Source organism: Hyla sarda, chromosome 1 (genome assembly GCF_029499605.1).
Source record: "Hyla sarda isolate aHylSar1 chromosome 1, aHylSar1.hap1, whole genome shotgun sequence".
NCBI lineage: Eukaryota > Metazoa > Chordata > Amphibia > Anura > Hylidae > Hyla > Hyla sarda.
The window spans coordinates 222,334,288-222,353,078 of NC_079189.1; the positions used below are offsets into that span (position 1 = coordinate 222,334,288).

General features: G+C 43.6%; 1 protein-coding gene across 2 annotated transcripts; it reads left to right on the top strand.

Moving 5' to 3' along the window:
- The first annotated feature begins 275 nt into the window (after positions 1-275).
- On the top strand, positions 276-18,565 carry LOC130304372 (C-X-C motif chemokine 13-like). 2 transcript variants are annotated; one of them, XM_056551924.1, is made up of 4 exons: positions 276-387; positions 14,246-14,378; positions 16,477-16,555; positions 18,291-18,565. In XM_056551924.1, the coding sequence occupies exons 1-4, from the start codon at positions 324-326 to the stop codon at positions 18,297-18,299; spliced, it is 285 nt and encodes a 94-aa protein (XP_056407899.1). In that variant the 5' UTR covers positions 276-323; the 3' UTR covers positions 18,300-18,565. The 2 variants fall into 2 exon arrangements, 1 of the variants encoding a protein (XP_056407899.1); XR_008854157.1 differs by lacking the exon at positions 276-387 and adding an exon at positions 13,283-13,411.
- Positions 18,566-18,791: the final 226 nt, after the last annotated feature.

The window sequence follows — 18,791 nt, forward strand, 5'->3', positions numbered from 1 at the left end:
ATGAGACAACCCCTTAACAAGGTAATATACAGGCAAAATTAATACTGTTTAATCATGACAGTCATTAGTCAGTGACTTGGTCAATAAAAAAAAAGGCCAATATGTTCTCTCTGTAAAAGAGCTAAAGGAAGTAGACAGAAATTATTCTAATTAGAAGGATATATATACAAAAAACCACCTACTGTATTACGGTAATGTTGTTTATTAGGTAAATGTGTTGATGTTTCAGTCTTTCCCAATTACATCATTTCCCTTTTTCAAGTTGTCATTACATAAAAATGGGTTCGAATCACTATTGAAGTCACAACAGGTCTGAAGTCAAGATGAGAAGCAACGTTGTTTTACTGTGGATGATTCTATTTCTGCATTGCTTCTCTACCACATTTGGTGAGCTATTTATTGTTTCAGCCTACTTACAACTATTAGTTAATTTTTTTATTTTCATATAATTCTATGAATATCATATATTTCATACAGTATGACTGAAATGATTACCATTTGTATATGTTTTTTTTTGTTTTTGTTTTTTTATCAAAAAAGACATTAGAATCTTATATCGACATGAGACTTTGAATCCCTCTCTGATGGGGAAAATTTATGCAACCTACCCAGACCAAAAAGGACAACATTGTGCAAATATAGCCTAAGGGCACGTTCACACGTACAGGATCCTGCGCAGATTTGATGCACAGGATTTGTAACTGCTGATTAGAAGCTGTGTTCAGTCATTTAGTTTACATTGAAATCTGCAGCAGAAAATCCTGTGCATTAAATCCTGTGCATCAAATCCTGCGCATCAAATCTGCGTATGTGTGAACGTCCCCATAGGGTACACGTTTGCACATACAGGATCTACTGGATATTTTTTTCTGCAGCTGATTTTGCTACCCATTGTAGTTAATGGGTAGCAAAACCAGCTGCACAATATATGCAGCAGACCCTGTACATAACGTACCCTTAGGGTTTGTTCACTCATGCATATTTTGCTGATACTAAATTTTCTACCAATTTAACTTAATGGGTAGGAAAATCAGTAGCAGAAAATCTGCATCATAATTTGCACGTATACATTTAATAGCATTTATGATACACTACAAGTTTTAGAAAAATTATTGGGAAAATAGCAATGGAAACATAAATATACTATGACAGCGAGGTCAGAAACAAAACTAAATAATCTGTCTACTTTAGTATGTTATTGTTTTGTACGTTATTTTCCTCAAGTGGATCCAAATGTAGATAGATGTAAGCCATTATTTTTGGATATGTCTGCCGTTGACTTCCATAATAAAAAAAAACAACCTTAAATGCACATTTTCTTTGCAGAAACCTGAATTGTAAACCTCTGTCCCATATAAATATAGTATTTTGTACAGTGTACATCTGGATACCTTTTTGGGGGTTATGGTCGTTTACAGGTGTGCATACTAGAGTACATCTTTTCACTTACGGTATAATAGACACTGACACATGCACATTGTTTTTTGTTTTTAATCTTTCCACCTTGTATACCTCTTTTCATCTGGTTACCAAAAATGTAGAAAGTACTTTATGTTTTAACCCCTTAAGGACCCGGGCTTTTTCCGTTTTTTCATTTTCAATTTTTTCTCCTTAACTTTAAAAAATCATAACTCTTTAAAATTTTCACCAAAAATTCTATATGATGGCTTATTTTTTGTGTCACTAATTCTACATTGTAATTACATTAGTCATTTTACCCAAAAATCTACAGTGAAACGGGCAAAAAAATCAATGTGCGACAAAATTGATGAAAAAACACTATTTTGTAAGTTTTGGGGGCTTCCGTTTTTACGCAGTAAATTTTTTGGCAAAAATGACACCTTATCTTTATTCTGTAGGTCCATACGGTTAAAATGATACCCTACTTATATAGGTTTGATTTTGTCGTACTTCAGAAAAAAATCATGAATACATGCAGGAAAATTTAAACGTTTAAAATTGTCATCTTCTGACCACTATAACTTTTTTATTTTTCTGTGTTCAGGGGGCTATGAGGTCTAATTTTTTGTGTCGTGATCTGAAGTTTTTAGCGGTACCATTTTTGTTCTGATCAGACTTTTTGATCACTTTTTATTCAAAAAGAGATCAAAAATGCGCTATTTTGGACTTTTTAATTTTTTTGCACGTACGCCATTAAACATGCGGTTTAAAAAGCGGTATATTTTTATAATTCGGACATATCCGCATGCGGCGATACCACAAATGTTTGTTTATTTTTATTTTTATTTACACTGTTTTTTTTTATTCTTGGAAATGCCGGGTGATTCAAACTTTTATTAGAGGAAGGGATAATTCAAAGGGTTAATGATTTTTTTTACACTTTTCTTATGCAATATTATAGCTCCTATAGGGGGGGGGGGGCTATAACATTGCATTAACTGATCTTTAACACTGATTGATGCATCTCCATAGGAATGGATCAATCAGTGTTTTCGGCGATTGATTGCTCAAGCCTGGATCTCAGGCTTGAAGCATTCATTCGGCGATCGGACTGCAGGAAGGAAGGTAAGAAGACCTCCTCCTGTGCTACAGCTGTTCGGGATGCCCTGATTATACCGCGGTGATCCCGAACAGCTCCCTGCGCTAGCCGGGCATTTTCACATTCGTTTTTAGCCGTGCGGCTCAGCTTTGAGCGCTATTATTGTGGGGTCCTGGCATCCCTATGACGCCAGGCCCGCCGCAATATGATGCGGGGTCGCCGCGTGACCCCGCGTTAAATCGCAGGACCGGGACTCATGGCATACGCGTACGTCATGGGTCCTTAAGGGATTAAAGTTCCTAGTGATCTGTTCTTACATGTCATGCAAGTCAATGGATATATTCACTATAATAGTTTCTGCACTGAATAACAAACTAATGCATAATGCTGCGTGAAAACCCACAAAGCACACATAAATAAATCATAAATAAATAAATAACCAATAAATAGAATTTTCCTAGTGATTATTATATATCACTCAATTAGTGCATACACATTAACATGTTAATGTTAACCCTTTCCTCCATGTCCAAGCTATTTTCTTTGTATTTATTTTTGCATTTTCTTCCAAGGGCTGTAACTTTTAAAATGTTTCCATAAGTCATAGGAGGGCTTGCTATAAATTGTACTTTTTGATGAACTTTTATTGATTTTAAATGGAAGTAATTGTCTTTTCTGTAAGTATTTTAAAGTTACTTTATTTAATGTATGGTAAAAAATACATCATAACTTTATTCACTGGGCCACTACGATTATGGACATGCCAAATTTACACAGTTTCTTTTTAGTGTTACTGTTATTTCAAAACTTTTAATATGTCAGAGATATGTCAATGTTTTGACAAGTCTGGGCGCTGAGACCCCCCGATTACTATAACAAAGGAGAAGAAGCACTTAGCTGAGCGTTGTTTCATCCCACTTTCTCCCAACTGCAGAAGGACTCATGGCAGCAATATATCATTCCCTGCGACAAAACAGAATGGCAAAACTGCACAAACTGTTTGCGCAATTTTGGCACTCTGTGCTGATGCGGGAAATAATAGATTCCCCCATACATTTTCTACTCCTGCAGCGAGGAGAAAAAAGGGGGGGGGGGGGGGGAAACAGCTCTCATGTGAATACTGTGTCCCATTTGTCTTATCACCTAAAGACAAATAAGTCAGCAGTTTTGTTTTTTAAATGACTGTAACATATCCTACTTTGGCACATCAGAGACCATTAAAATAACAATAAAATGATGTAGTCACATGCCAAGACTACAAAAGGTTGCTGGGACAAAACTTTTATTTATAGTAATTATATAGTTGACAATATCGAATGTGTAGTTTTTAGTTCATACTAGAATAAACTAAATTTAGAATAAACTGCACTACTACTGTTATGCAGTGATACTAGTCAGTATATTGCTGACTAGGACATTGGTTCCAGTAGTAGTTTGTCATCATATGTGTTACGCCGAGCGCTCCGGGTCCCCGCTCCTCCCCGGAGCGCTCGCTTCACTCTCCCCGCTGCAGCGCTCCGGTCACATCCTCTGACCCGGGGCGCTGCGATTCCGCTGCCAGCCGGGATGCGATTCGCGATGCGGGTAGCGCCCGCTCGCGATGCGCACCCCGGCTCCCGTACCTGACTCGCTCCCCGTCTGTCCTGTCCCGGCGCGCGCGGCCCCGCTCCCTAGGGCGCGCGCGCGCCGGGTCTCTGCGATTTAAAGGGCCACTGCGCCGCTGATTGGCGCAGTGGTTCCAATTAGTGTGTTCACCTGTGCACTTCCCTATATCACCTCACTTCCCCTGCACTCCCTTGCCGGATCTTGTTGCCTTTGTGCCAGTGAAAGCGTTCCTTGTGTGTTCCTAGCCTGTGTTCCAGACCTTCTGCCGTTGCCCCTGACTACGATCCTTGCTGCCTGCCCCGACCTTCTGCTACGTCCGACCTTGCTTCTGCCTACTCCCTTGTACCGCGCCTATCTTCAGCAGCCAGAGAGGTGAGCCGTTGCTAGTGGATACGACCTGGTCACTACCGCCGCAGCAAGACCATCCCGCTTTGCGGCGGGCTCTGGTGAAAACCAGTAGTGGCTTAGAACCGGTCCACTAGCACGGTCCACGCCAATCCCTCTCTGGCACAGAGGATCCACTACCTGCCAGCCGGCATCGTGACAGTAGATCCGGCCATGGATCCCGCTGAAGTTCCTCTGCCAGTTGTCGCTGACCTCACCACGGTGGTCGCCCAGCAGTCACAACAGATAGCGCAACAAGGCCAACAGCTGTCTCAACTGACCGTTATGCTACAACAGTTACTACCACAGCTTCAGCAGTCATCTCCTCCGCCAGCTCCTGCACCTCCTCCGCAGCGAGTGGCCGCTCCTGGGCTACGCCTATCCTTGCCGGATAAATTTGATGGGGACTCTAAGTTTTGCCGTGGCTTTCTTTCCCAATGTTCCCTGCATCTGGAGATGATGTCGGACCTGTTTCCCACTGAAAGGTCTAAGGTGGCTTTCGTAGTCAGCCTTCTGTCCGGAAAAGCCCTGTCATGGGCCACACCGCTCTGGGACCGCAATGACCCCGTCACTGCCTCTGTACACTCCTTCTTCTCGGAAATCCGAAGTGTCTTTGAGGAACCTGCCCGAGCCTCTTCTGCTGAGACTGCCCTGTTGAACCTGGTCCAGGGTAATTCTTCCGTTGGCGAGTATGCCGTACAATTCCGTACTCTTGCTTCAGAATTGTCCTGGAATAATGAGGCCCTCTGCGCGACCTTCAAAAAAGGCCTATCCAGCAACATTAAAGATGTTCTGGCCGCACGAGAAATTCCTGCTAATCTACATGAACTTATTCACCTAGCCACTCGCATTGACATGCGTTTTTCCGAAAGGCGCCAGGAACTCCGCCAAGATATGGACTCTGTTCGCACGAGGCGTTTCTTCTCCTCGGCTCCTCTCTCCTCTGGTCCCCTGCAATCTGTTCCTGTGCCTTCCGCCGTGGAGGCTATGCAGGTCGACCGGTCTCGCCTGACACCTCAAGAGAGGACACGACGCCGTATGGAGAACCTCTGCCTGTACTGTGCTAGTACCGAACACTTCCTGAGGGATTGTCCTATCCGTCCTCCCCGCCTGGAAAGACGTACGCTGACTCCGCACAAAGGTGAGACAGTCCTTGATGTCTACTCTGCTTCTCCACGTCTTACAGTGCCTGTGCGGATGTCTGCCTCTGCCTTCTCCTTCCCTGCTGTGGCCTTCTTGGACTCTGGATCTGCAGGAAACTTTATTTTGGCCTCTCTCGTCAACAGGTTCAACATCCCAGTGACCAGTCTCGCCAGACCCCTCTACATCAATTGTGTAAATAATGAAAGATTGGACTGTACCATACGTTTCCGCACGGAGCCCCTTCTTATGAGCATCGGATCTCATCACGAGAGGATTGAACTTTTGGTCCTCCCCAATTGCACCTCGGAAATTCTCCTTGGACTTCCCTGGCTTCAACTTCATTCCCCAACCCTGGATTGGTCCACTGGGGAGATCAAGAGTTGGGGGTCCTCTTGTTCCAAGAACTGTCTAAAACCGGTTCCCAGTAACCCCTGCCGTAACTCTGTGGTTCCTCCAGTAACCGGTCTCCCTAAGGCCTATATGGACTTCGCGGATGTTTTCTGCAAAAAACAAGCTGAGACTCTACCTCCTCACAGGCCTTATGATTGTCCTATCGACCTCCTCCCGGGCACTACTCCACCCCGGGGCAGAATTTATCCTCTCTCTGCCCCAGAGACTCTTGCCATGTCTGAATACGTCCAGGAGAATCTAAAAAAGGGCTTTATCCGTAAATCCTCCTCTCCTGCCGGAGCCGGATTTTTCTTTGTGTCCAAAAAAGATGGCTCCCTACGTCCTTGCATTGACTACCGCGGTCTTAATAAAATCACGGTTAAGAACCGCTACCCCTTACCCCTCATCTCTGAACTCTTTGATCGCCTCCAAGGTGCCCACATCTTTACTAAACTGGACTTAAGAGGCGCCTATAACCTCATCCGCATCAGAGAGGGGGATGAGTGGAAAACGGCATTTAACACCAGAGATGGACACTTTGAGTATCTGGTCATGCCCTTTGGCCTGTGCAACGCCCCTGCCGTCTTCCAAGACTTTGTCAATGAAATTTTTCGTGATCTGTTATACTCCTGTGTTGTTGTATATCTGGACGATATCCTAATTTTTTCTGCCAATCTAGAAGAACACCGCCAGCATGTCCGTATGGTTCTTCAGAGACTTCGTGACAATCAACTCTATGCCAAATTTGAGAAATGTCTGTTTGAATGCCAATCTCTTCCTTTTCTAGGATATTTGGTCTCTGGCCAGGGACTACAGATGGATCCAGACAAACTCTCTGCCGTCTTAGATTGGCCACGCCCCTCCGGACTCCGTGCTATCCAACGCTTTTTGGGGTTCGCCAATTATTACAGGCAATTTATTCCACATTTTTCTACCATTGTGGCTCCTATCGTGGCTTTAACCAAAAAAAATGCTGATCCCAAGTCCTGGCCTCCTCAAGCAGAAGACGCCTTTAAACGACTCAAGTCTGCCTTTTCTTCGGCTCCCGTGCTCTCCAGACCTGACCCTTCCAAACCCTTCCTATTGGAGGTTGATGCCTCCTCAGTGGGAGCTGGAGCTGTTCTTCTACAAAAAAATTCTTCCGGGCATGCTGTCACTTGTGGTTTTTTCTCTAGGACCTTCTCTCCAGCGGAGAGGAACTACTCCATCGGGGATCGAGAGCTTCTAGCCATTAAATTAGCACTTGAGGAATGGAGGCATCTGCTGGAGGGATCAAGTTTTCCTGTTATTATCTACACCGACCACAAGAACCTCTCCTACCTCCAGTCTGCCCAACGGCTGAATCCTCGCCAGGCCCGGTGGTCTCTGTTCTTTGCCCGATTTAATTTTGAGATTCACTTTCGTCCTGCCGATAAGAACATTAGGGCCGATGCTCTCTCTCGTTCCTCGGATGCCTCAGAAGTTGAACTCTCTCCGCAACACATCATTCCACCTGACTGCCTGATCTCCACTTCTCCTGCCTCCATCAGGCAGACTCCTCCAGGAAAGACCTTTGTTTCTCCACGCCAACGCCTCGGAATCCTCAAATGGGGTCACTCCTCCCATCTCGCAGGTCATGCGGGCATCAAGAAATCTGTGCAACTCATCTCCCGCTTCTATTGGTGGCCGACTCTGGAGACGGATGTTGTGGACTTTGTGCGAGCCTGCACTATCTGTGCCCGGGATAAGACTCCTCGCCAGAAGCCCGCTGGTTTTCTTCATCCTCTGCCTGTCCCCGAACAGCCTTGGTCTCTGATTGGTATGGATTTTATTACTGATTTACCCCCTTCCCGTGGCAACACTGTTATTTGGGTGGTCGTTGATCGATTCTCCAAAATGGCACATTTCATCCCTCTTCCTGGTCTTCCTTCTGCGCCTCAGTTGGCTAAACAATTTTTTGTACACATTTTTCGTCTTCACGGGTTGCCTACGCAGATTGTCTCGGATAGAGGTGTCCAATTCGTGTCTAAATTCTGGAGGGCTCTCTGTAAACAACTCAAGATTAAATTAAATTTTTCTTCTGCATATCATCCCCAGTCCAATGGACAAGTAGAAAGAATTAACCAGATCTTGGGTGATTATTTGCGACATTTTGTTTCCTCCCGCCAGGATGACTGGGCAGATCTCCTTCCATGGGCCGAATTCTCGTATAACTTCAGGGTCTCTGAATCTTCCTCCAAATCCCCATTTTTCGTGGTGTACGGCCGTCACCCTCTTCCCCCCCTCCCTACCCCCTTGCCCTCTGGTCTGCCCGCTGTGGATGAAATTTCTCGTGACCTTTCCATTATATGGAGAGAGACCCAAAATTCTCTCTTACAGGCTTCTTCACGCATGAAGAGGTTCGCGGATAAGAAAAGAAGAGCTCCTCCCGTTTTTTCCCCTGGAGACAAGGTATGGCTCTCCGCTAAATATGTCCGCTTCCGTGTCCCTAGCTACAAGTTGGGACCACGCTATCTTGGTCCTTTCAAAATTTTGTGTCAAATCAATCCTGTCTCTTATAAACTTCTTCTTCCTCCTTCTCTTCGTATCCCTAATGCCTTTCACGTCTCTCTTCTCAAACCACTCATCCTCAACCGTTTTTCTCCCAAATCTGTTCCTCCCACTCCTGTTTCCGGCTCCTCGGACATCTTCTCTGTCAAAGAAATCTTAGCCTCCAAAAAGGTCAGAGGGAAAACTTTTTTTTTAGTGGACTGGGAGGGTTGTGGTCCTGAAGAGAGATCCTGGGAACCTGAGGACAACATCCTAGACAAAAGTCTGCTCCTCAGGTTCTCAGGCTCTAAGAAGAGGGGGAGACCCAAGGGGGGGGGTACTGTTACGCCGAGCGCTCCGGGTCCCCGCTCCTCCCCGGAGCGCTCGCTTCACTCTCCCCGCTGCAGCGCTCCGGTCACATCCTCTGACCCGGGGCGCTGCGATTCCGCTGCCAGCCGGGATGCGATTCGCGATGCGGGTAGCGCCCGCTCGCGATGCGCACCCCGGCTCCCGTACCTGACTCGCTCCCCGTCTGTCCTGTCCCGGCGCGCGCGGCCCCGCTCCCTAGGGCGCGCGCGCGCCGGGTCTCTGCGATTTAAAGGGCCACTGCGCCGCTGATTGGCGCAGTGGTTCCAATTAGTGTGTTCACCTGTGCACTTCCCTATATCACCTCACTTCCCCTGCACTCCCTTGCCGGATCTTGTTGCCTTTGTGCCAGTGAAAGCGTTCCTTGTGTGTTCCTAGCCTGTGTTCCAGACCTTCTGCCGTTGCCCCTGACTACGATCCTTGCTGCCTGCCCCGACCTTCTGCTACGTCCGACCTTGCTTCTGCCTACTCCCTTGTACCGCGCCTATCTTCAGCAGCCAGAGAGGTGAGCCGTTGCTAGTGGATACGACCTGGTCACTACCGCCGCAGCAAGACCATCCCGCTTTGCGGCGGGCTCTGGTGAAAACCAGTAGTGGCTTAGAACCGGTCCACTAGCACGGTCCACGCCAATCCCTCTCTGGCACAGAGGATCCACTACCTGCCAGCCGGCATCGTGACAATATGTCTCTCCCATCTGCCTTGGTACCTAATATTCTGCTGAAGCTCTCCTCTTGTTCCTTGCTAAAATGACTAAGGTCCCCTGGAAATCATTACAAGTGGCTAGGGAGAAAGTACACATTTATGCATATTTTAGTTCCTAACTTGTGAAAGTTTGAAAGGTATGTTTTGCACCTTTTGGTTGTATTCACACACCCAGTATCCTGCAGGATTTTGAGCTAGAGATCTTATGCTGCAGATTTCAATGTAAAGAAAATGACTGAATACAGCTTCAAATCCTGTATGCGTGAATATACTTTTTTTTATTTTTTATAAATTTTGATCTGGATTTTTTCATGCTGGATACAGAAATCCACATAAGGAATCCATTCTGCTTTGCCCAATCCCTGTTCCTTAATTCACTTTATGGTCCTGGCAAAGTACTGTGGGGAAATTTTATTATTGTCGGTGTAAATAAAGTTCTTTTTAATCCTGTTTGCCTGGGCATACATCATGTGTACTTCATTTGTGGGGACATTTATCAAGGTGTACTTTCTTCATAAATAGCAAAGTAGCTGCAAGTTTCTAAGTGTGGTACAGGTTGTTGAGTGCTTGCGCAAAAGTTTGTGGCAGTTATATTTGATAAGTCCCTGACCACAGCAAGAAGCTAACCATGTCGCCCTACATTCAAATAGTTTTCCTGAATGAGTCTAAATGCATTGTACAAAAATGTGTCAATTTTTGACTTGTTGCACAAAATGTTTTGACTTTTTACTGCCAACAGTGTAAAAACAACACTAAATCCCCCCCCCCCTCCCAGTATCTTCAGTATTGCTTGAGTATGTTCCTGACTTTTACGTCCGAATTATCTAATCCAGTTTGCCTGAAGGACTGTGCACCCAAACTACGAGGATGCCAGCAAATTATTCCAACCAAAGGCTAACTGGGCTTCCTTCTATGCCATCACCAGTGAGACATACGGCTCCCGATATCTAAACTTACTAATAGTTGGATTATAATTTCATCTGGATGCTACCAGTGAATTTCTGGCCAACTGTATGCAGCGAAGTTAACATCATGCAGCGGCGGAGTGGCACAGCGAACACTGTAGTATAGCCGGTCTGCGACACCACCAGACAGCGGCTGATTGATGCTTTCCAGAGCTCCAGAGACAGGGACGCCAAAGCGGTGAGCTGTATCTTGTATCTACTATCTGTGGCATTTTCCTTGACAGGTAGCACGATCAGCATTTTGACACTAGGCATCTTGGAACATTTTCTTTTACACAGGATTTTACTCACAATTTGGTTGGATTTTATTTTATTTTTCAGGACATTTATTTTCAAGAATTTTTTGATTTATAGTGCACCCACAAGGGCCCGGTGGAGTGCAGGTTTATATGTGTATGTCTACATTGACTGGTTTTAATAAATTAGTTTTTTCATTGATTTTATGTGTCCATTTGATCCTTGAGCCATAATATTTGATTGGTGTTTTTTTCTTGTTGTGCTCGGACATTGGTTGGGGAAAAGAAGTGAGTCATATCCATTGATGTAACAATGAGCGCTCCGGTCCCCTCCTCTGGATCGGAGCGCTCGCTGTCTCTGCCCCAGTCTGCGGTGTCCCTGCGCGTCCCGGTCAGACACGCTGACCGGGAGAGCAGGGTCTCCTCCGTCGGGGATGCGGTTAGTGTGGCGGCCGGTCCCCGCACACACGCCGCATCCCGTGTCCACTTACCCGCGGCCCCGTCCTCTTGCTCTGCCTCTGCCTCCCGGCGCACGCGCGCCCTAAGGAGGCAGAGCCGGCTTCATGAAATTTAAAGGACAAGCGCACCATTGAATGGTGTCTGGTCCTCACTGTCCTAATAAAGGTCTCCAGCCCCTTCCTACCCTCGCCGGATCTTTGTGCCTCATGCCAAGAGAAATCGTGCCATATTATTAAAGTGTTTGCTGCCTGTTGCCGACCCTTGCCCGTGACCACCGCCTCTGAACCCGTGCTGCCTGCCTAGACCCGTTGCTAGTGACTACCGCTTCTGATCCTGTGCCGCCTGCCCTGACCTGCCTACGTCTGACTATGCTTCTGCCTGTTCCTCCTGTACCGCGCCTATCTCAGCAACCTGAGGGGTTGAGTCGCTATCTGGCGCAGCAAGACCATCCCGGCTGGTGAAGACCAGTAGCCCCTTAGATTCCGTTCCCTAGGTACGGCCCACGCCATCACTCCTCTGGTCCAGTGGATCCACCTCCAGTCACCTGTCCGGACCGTTACAATTGATATCTATGATTTCAAATAATCACTGTCTGATACATACATTTGGCCGATCTAGTATACCCAATATCCTGAATACTATCAATATCTTACATGAAGGATAGCCTAATGCCTAACCCATGCATGCCTAAACTCCTTCACTGTATTTGCAGCGACCACTTCTGCAGGAAGGGTATTCTATGCATCCACTACTCTCTCAGTAAAGTAATACTTCCTGATATTACTGCATGAACCTTTGCCCCTCTAATTTAAACTATGTCCTCTTGTGGTAGTTTTTCTTCTTTTAAATATCTTTGCCTCCTTTACCGTGCCGATTCACTTCATGTATCTAAAAGTCTCTATCATATCCCCTTTGTCTCTTCTTTCTTCCAAGCTATACATGTTAAGATCCTTTAACCCTTTCCTGGTAAGTTTTATCCTTGAATGCATGTACTAGTTTAGTAGATCTTCTCTGAACTCTCTTCAAAGTATCTATATCCTGTCCTGTACTGCGCACAATACTCCAAGTGTCACCAGTGCTCTGTACAGTGGTACGAGCACTTCCCTCTTTCTACTGCTAATACCTCTCCTTATACACCCAAGCATTCTGCTAGCATTTCCTGCTGCTCGATCATACGTTTATTAGCCTACCTTTAAGTGTCCCTAAATCCCTTTCCTCAGATACTGAGGTTATTACTGTATTAAATATAGCCCTTGGGTTTTTTACTCCATTATCTTGCACTTATCCACATTCAATTTCAGTTGTAGAGATGTTCAAGACAACTTGCTGAAGTTCAAAGTTGAAGTTCAAGCATAAGAATGGGAAGAAAGGGGATTTAAATAGGCACTGTCATTTGTAAAAACATTTATATAATGTACATAACATTATATGTATTTGTAATATACATTGGAAATATTCTCTGTGTTTCTTACCACTAGGGGTCCCTTCATTGTCCAGAACACTTTCTTGTTCCTGCAGCTATTGCTTGTGTGTCTCTGTACCAAGACAAAATACAGCTAGTGTTGCTGAGACAAGGAGAGCTCTGTGCATGTCCACGAATTGTCAATCAGCCTGCACTTTGAGTTGGCAGCATGTCACAGAGTCACAAGTGCACAGAGCAGCTAGTTGTCAGCTGTGAGAAATGAGGGAGGAAGTTCCACATGAGATGTGAGCAGGGACGTGCACACATAGGGCTCAAAGGGGGCTTGAGCCCCTGCCTTTTCATGCACCTGCCCCTTAATGACCTTTTTCTTTTTTTTTTTTTTAAAGGTGTGAGGCACAGAGGCACAGGGGCAGGAGTGTATAGAGGCACAGCTGGTAGAGATAACAGCAGGGGACAAGAAGAAAGAGCAGATACAAGTGCTAAGAAGTGACATATTGTCATACAGGCATTCTCTGGACACTGTCTCCCGGGGTCCTGCTGCTGCTGACGGCCCCTCCCCCGAAAGGAAGAGTTGGAGGATAGAAGATCAGCTGGAGCTGCCATGGGAGGGTGGACTGTGTGAGGGGACTTTGAAGAGTTAGAAGAGTCCACAGTGACAATAACTGATGATCAGCAGGGTGGTCTGTCAGGGAGGACTGGCCTCTGTACAAGCAGCTTCAGGGAAATTATAGTGTGTTTTTGTGTTGTTTTTTTTTTTCCTGATTTATTCTGATATACACTATGGGGGATATTTAACAAGACCTGTTCAGAGGAAAAGTTGCCCATAGCAACCAATCAGACTGCTTATTTTACTTTAGAAAAGGCCTCTGAAAAATGAAAGAAATTATCTGATTGGTTGCTATGGGCAACTTTTCCTCTTGACAGGTCTTGTTAAATCTCCCCCATCCCCCACCTACAGTACCTGAAAAGCTTAGTCCTTCATAGTTGTTCTTTCCCTCCCTATAAACCAGTGTTTCCCAACCAGGGGGCCTCCAGTTGGTACAAAACTACAACTCTCAGCCAAAGGCTGTCCAGGCATGCTGGGAGTTGCAGTTTTGCAACAGCTGGAGGCACCCTGCTTGGGAAACACTGCTATAAACCAATAGTGTTACCCACCTGAGTTTTCCACCGGAGTACCGCTTTAATTTAAGAAAATGTGTCGTCCACTGCAAAAAATAAAAAATAAATGCTGCTGCTGCTTTGAACAGTACCACTCTGTAGCGTTTCTATGTGTATTTGGAGGGAAGTTTAACACTAGTTATAATGATAGACCTATGTAACTGTTTGCCTATATTGAATTTCACTACATAGAAAAAAATTAATTGGGCATATATGTCAGCAGCATACCTTCTGATGTAAAGGCAGTGTGAACCTAGCCTTACTTTTCTCTCTTATTTGCTGGATGTTTCTATTATATCTCATTTTATAAAAGAAAACAAAGCTTTAAAAACATATATATTCTAGTTCCATTCCTTACTAATTTTTCTCCAAAACTAATAACTTAACAATATCTTATACTTTACAGGTATTTGGGAAAGCAAATATGTTAGAAGAAGGTGCAAGTGCTTAAAAACAACCAATGATGTCTTTCACCAAAACGATTTTCACCTGGTACAAATTTTGTATGAAACACAAAATTGCAGAAAAAAAGAAATCATGTAAGTATACTCTATTGTCATTATAGAAAAGCTAAATCTTAAACAACTGTCTGTTGATCCTTTATCACTATCATGACTAGAATGATCAAATAAGTCAACTTTATTTTTGTTAAACTAACTTTTGTGGTAACATGGTAAACATTACGAGCAATTAAGATTCATTGTAAGTCCTAGCCAATGACATTGCTAGATGTTATGTCATTGTGATGCACAGACTGGTGTTTTAATTGGCAAGTGGATGTAGCATACTACGATAGCTTACAGCACCTGTGATTCTGAGTATAACATGGCATCTTGGGCCAGAAGTTAGGGAGATACTGCAACGGATCCACCTAAGCGTTGGGCTGAATATAGCTGGCCTTACACATTAGATATGTGTTGACTGGATCCAATGGTTTCATCACAACCACCCAACCCTTTAATGTGTATGGTGGCCTCCCAATTCACCCTGATGGTTCACCCTCCAACTATAGAGAACCTATAGTTACTATTACATCATAAACTTCGAGGTTCTGCTTGTACACACCGTAGAAAAAAGAAGTGGCTAAAATATTAACAAGAAGCCTTTGGTACTCTTGTGTGCCAGTCCACCATGACTATACTGTACTTTAACTGTTGAGCAGTATCAGGCATATGATTTGCTAGTACAAGACTGTATTCCTCTAAGAATATTTATGTTGTTATAACTGACATCAGTAATGTCATGTAACCATCTGCAGCCATCCACAATGTAGACATTTGACTGTTTGCATTTACAGAAATATGATGCACAGCATTTACTGGGAAAATTAACAGTCAATTTTATGAAGCTGTTGATTTATGAAGGTGACTGCGGGAAAACAATTTAATAAAAGCTTGAACTAACCTGCCCTAATCCTCATTATTCTAGTAGTGCCCGGTCACTGGCTGAGCTGGATCACCAGTGATTAGCTGAGCAAGAGACCAGAACATGCTGCACAGCAGGACTGAGCATGATCAGAACATCAGCAGGTTATCAGGGCAGGGGAGTAGAGATTTTTTTTATTGTTTTTACTAGAGATGAGCGAACGTACAGTAATTCGATTTGTCACGAACTTCTCGGCTCGGCGTTTGCTGACTTTAACCTGCATAAATTAGTTCAGCTTTCAGGTGCTCTGGTGGGCTGGATACTCTCTCCTAGGACTGTATCCACCTTTTCCAGCCCGGAGCACCTGAAAACTGAACTCATTTATACAGGCTAAAGTCAGCAACTGCCGAGCCGAGAAGTTCGTGACGAATCTAATTACTGTAAGTTCGCTCATCTCTAGTTTTTACCTCAGCACATTTGGTTTTAAAAAAAATTCCTATAGAACTATTCACCAAAAAAAAAAATTACTTTAAATAGTGCAATTTAGAAAAAAAAAGGTCACACCTCATTATTCTCTGTCACATCCAATGTCCCTATAGACTTTTAAAGGGGCTGTCCAGAGAAGCCGAACCAGGGAGTAAAGCACTTAAAGGGGTTGTGCGCTGCCCTGCTTTTCGGAGCTCCGCACGCAGCGTCCGGAAGTTCATAACTCTGAACGCTGTGTGCGGGCTTTCGTGTTCGCGGCCGCCCGACATGACGTCACGCCCGGCCCCCTCGTGACGTCACGCCCGCCCCCTCTACCAAAGTCTATGGGAAGGGCCGTGACAGAGGTCGCGCCCCCTTCCCATAGACTTTCGTTGAGGGGGCGGGCGTGACGTCACGAGGGGGCCGGGCGTGACGTCACGTCCGGCGGCCGCGAACACGGAAGCCCGCACACAGCGTTCGGAGTAATGACGCTCCGTGCGGAGCTCTGAAAAGCTGGGCAGCGCACAACCCCTTTAATCATGGGCTTCTCCCCTTTTATTCTAAAGACAAGGACACTTAAAATCCATTACTGTTGGAATTTTTTGTTTATATATATAATAATTGGTGCATATAATACCTACATAAAATGTTTTTTGAACAACTTTCTACTGCATATAACTAGCCTGAATTTTGTTCTTATACTTTTGTCACACAGATAAGTAATAGAGCAATAATAATAATAAATATAAATATCTCTTCATTTTGCGCTACTCTTTGTTTATAGTTTCCTATATATTTCTATTATAGCATTTCTCTGAAGAATGGTCATATTGTGTGTCTCAACCCGAATGCTGAATGGGTTAAAGTGGAGATATTAAATGAAAAGGTAAGATAACACACACGTGTACCACAATACATAGGAGAGATAGGAGAACACATCGAAATAATTAAATGTTTTTAAATGTTATGGTGAATCTTTAGGATGTGCAAAAACATTCTAATAAGTGGGGGGGTTATATGGTGGGATCCCAAAAATTGTCTATTTAGCAGTACTGCTACACAGTGGAGCTCCCAGATACCCACAGTGCAGGTAACTGCATACATCTTTATTCAAGAGAGTGGAACTTTGTTGTAACGTTGTGCTCAGTAGGCACCAGGGAAACAGCGCTGGCCTAGTGCTGCTGCACCTTCATTCTGATGATCTGTAGGCAGTCAGCCCCTCACTCATATAAGTTTGATAAAATATTCAAGCAACATGGCATCACTTTCCACAGTGGGAGACCCTTATATGTGTATAGTACCTTGCATAAATATTTACCCCTTGGACTTTTCTACATTTTCTCATGGTATAACTACAGACTTAAATTCATTTCAGTGCAATTTTACGTAATGCACTAAAACAAAATAGTTAATTTTTTTTGTAAATGGTGAGAAATATTACATGGATCTAAAGATTATTTACAAATAAAGAATTGAGGCTGGGACAGAGGTTCATCTTTTAGCAGGACAATGACCCTATACATACAGCCAGAGCTACAATGGAATGTTTTAGATCAAATCTTCAATTTTTTTCCCCAAAAAGAATAAACAAACATTTCCATCTCTAGATGTGCAAAGCTGGTAGAGCCATACACCCCAAAGTCCTGCAGCTGTAATTGCAGCAAAATGTGGTTCTACCAAGTATTGATTCAAATATCAACATTTTGTTCTCCTTATTGCTTGAAAGTACAAAATACCTTTTATTGTGACACAAAGGACTATGGGGGAGATTTATTAAAACCTGACCAAAGGAAAAGTTGCCCAGTTGCCACTTGCCCATAGCAATCTTTCATTTTTAACAAGGCCTCCAAAATATGAAAGAAGCAATCTAATTGGTTGTTATGGGCAACTTTTCCTTTGCACAGGTTTTAATAAATCTTCCCCTATGCATTTTCCAAACTAAGAGTTCGGGCCTGGCACTACTCGCTATTTATTATCTGCCCCTAGCTCTTTGACTACTGGTCAGGTTCATACCTGCGCTTCATACTACAGCGGTGCTCAGTAAGTGCTGTAGTATAAACAATTCAATGTTGAAGGTAGAAATAAATGCAGCACTCATCCGTTTGTAGAATGCTTCAGACTTTAATATTTCAATGTTGCAACTTCACATACAGTGGGTGCGATGTCAGGTATCAACACAACATGCATAGATTGATCTTTACATGTTATATAAATTAAATTTAAAAAAGTCTAGATAAGTCTATTTTAATTCCAGTTTGTATCAGTAACAAAATAGGCAAAAAGTCCAAGGGATGGAATACTTTTGCAAGGCACTCTACGTGTTTTAAAGCACTTATTATGCAGTTATCCATAATAGAAAATGAAATCACTGAATAAACATACATTAGAAAGTGTATTGGTACTTCTATTGTATTTGGCTGTTTATCATCAATAGTTATTATGCTATATACACAGATGGTTATGGTATGGTATATACCAAACAAACTGCAACATAATGTAAGGTTTCAGTAGGGTTAATTCATGAAAGGAAAAAGAATAGCTATCACATAGAACAATTCCCAAAAGTATTTAATTGCTTTCTTTCTTTCTTTTTCTTTTTTTCCTTTTTGCTATTTTTAAAGGTGAAATAAGTGAAGACCAGAGCTTTGGATACTACCTGTTCTAAGCAAGAAACATTTAATATAAGACTGCACTTTGTCATTACTTAAAAAAATATGTACCTTCATTTAAAATACAAATAAACATTTACCATGTAGATACAAGTGAAAGCTGCAAAAAAAAAGATGTCAACATATCCTTGATCACCCAATAAAAACAGAGGACTTTTCACATGGGGATAACCGTATTTTATCCTAGCACAAAAACAAGAATACACATGACCCTAACAAAAATAAGAAATAACTCACCACTTTCTGGTAGCAATATGAACAAGCAGGAAATACATTCTCAGACAATCAATGGCTGCATCTCTGCTACTGATTGGCTTAGTAGAATTTACAGGACATTTTTTAACCCACTTGGCCTAGTTAACCCCTTGATGACACATGCCATATATGTACGTCGTTTGCATGCTTTGGGGACTGCCAACACTCAGCAGTTGCCGACATTCACCATTAATGACC

Coding starts and splice junctions, on each gene's coding strand:
- LOC130304372 (XM_056551924.1), top strand. CDS start 324: ATGAGAAGCAACGTTGTTTTACTGTGGATGATTCTATTTCTGCATTGC. Junction 388..14,245: donor TTGCTTCTCTACCACATTTG/GTGAGCTATTTA, acceptor TATACTTTACAG/GTATTTGGGAAAGCAAATAT. Junction 14,379..16,476: donor TGCAGAAAAAAAGAAATCAT/GTAAGTATACTC, acceptor TTTCTATTATAG/CATTTCTCTGAAGAATGGTC.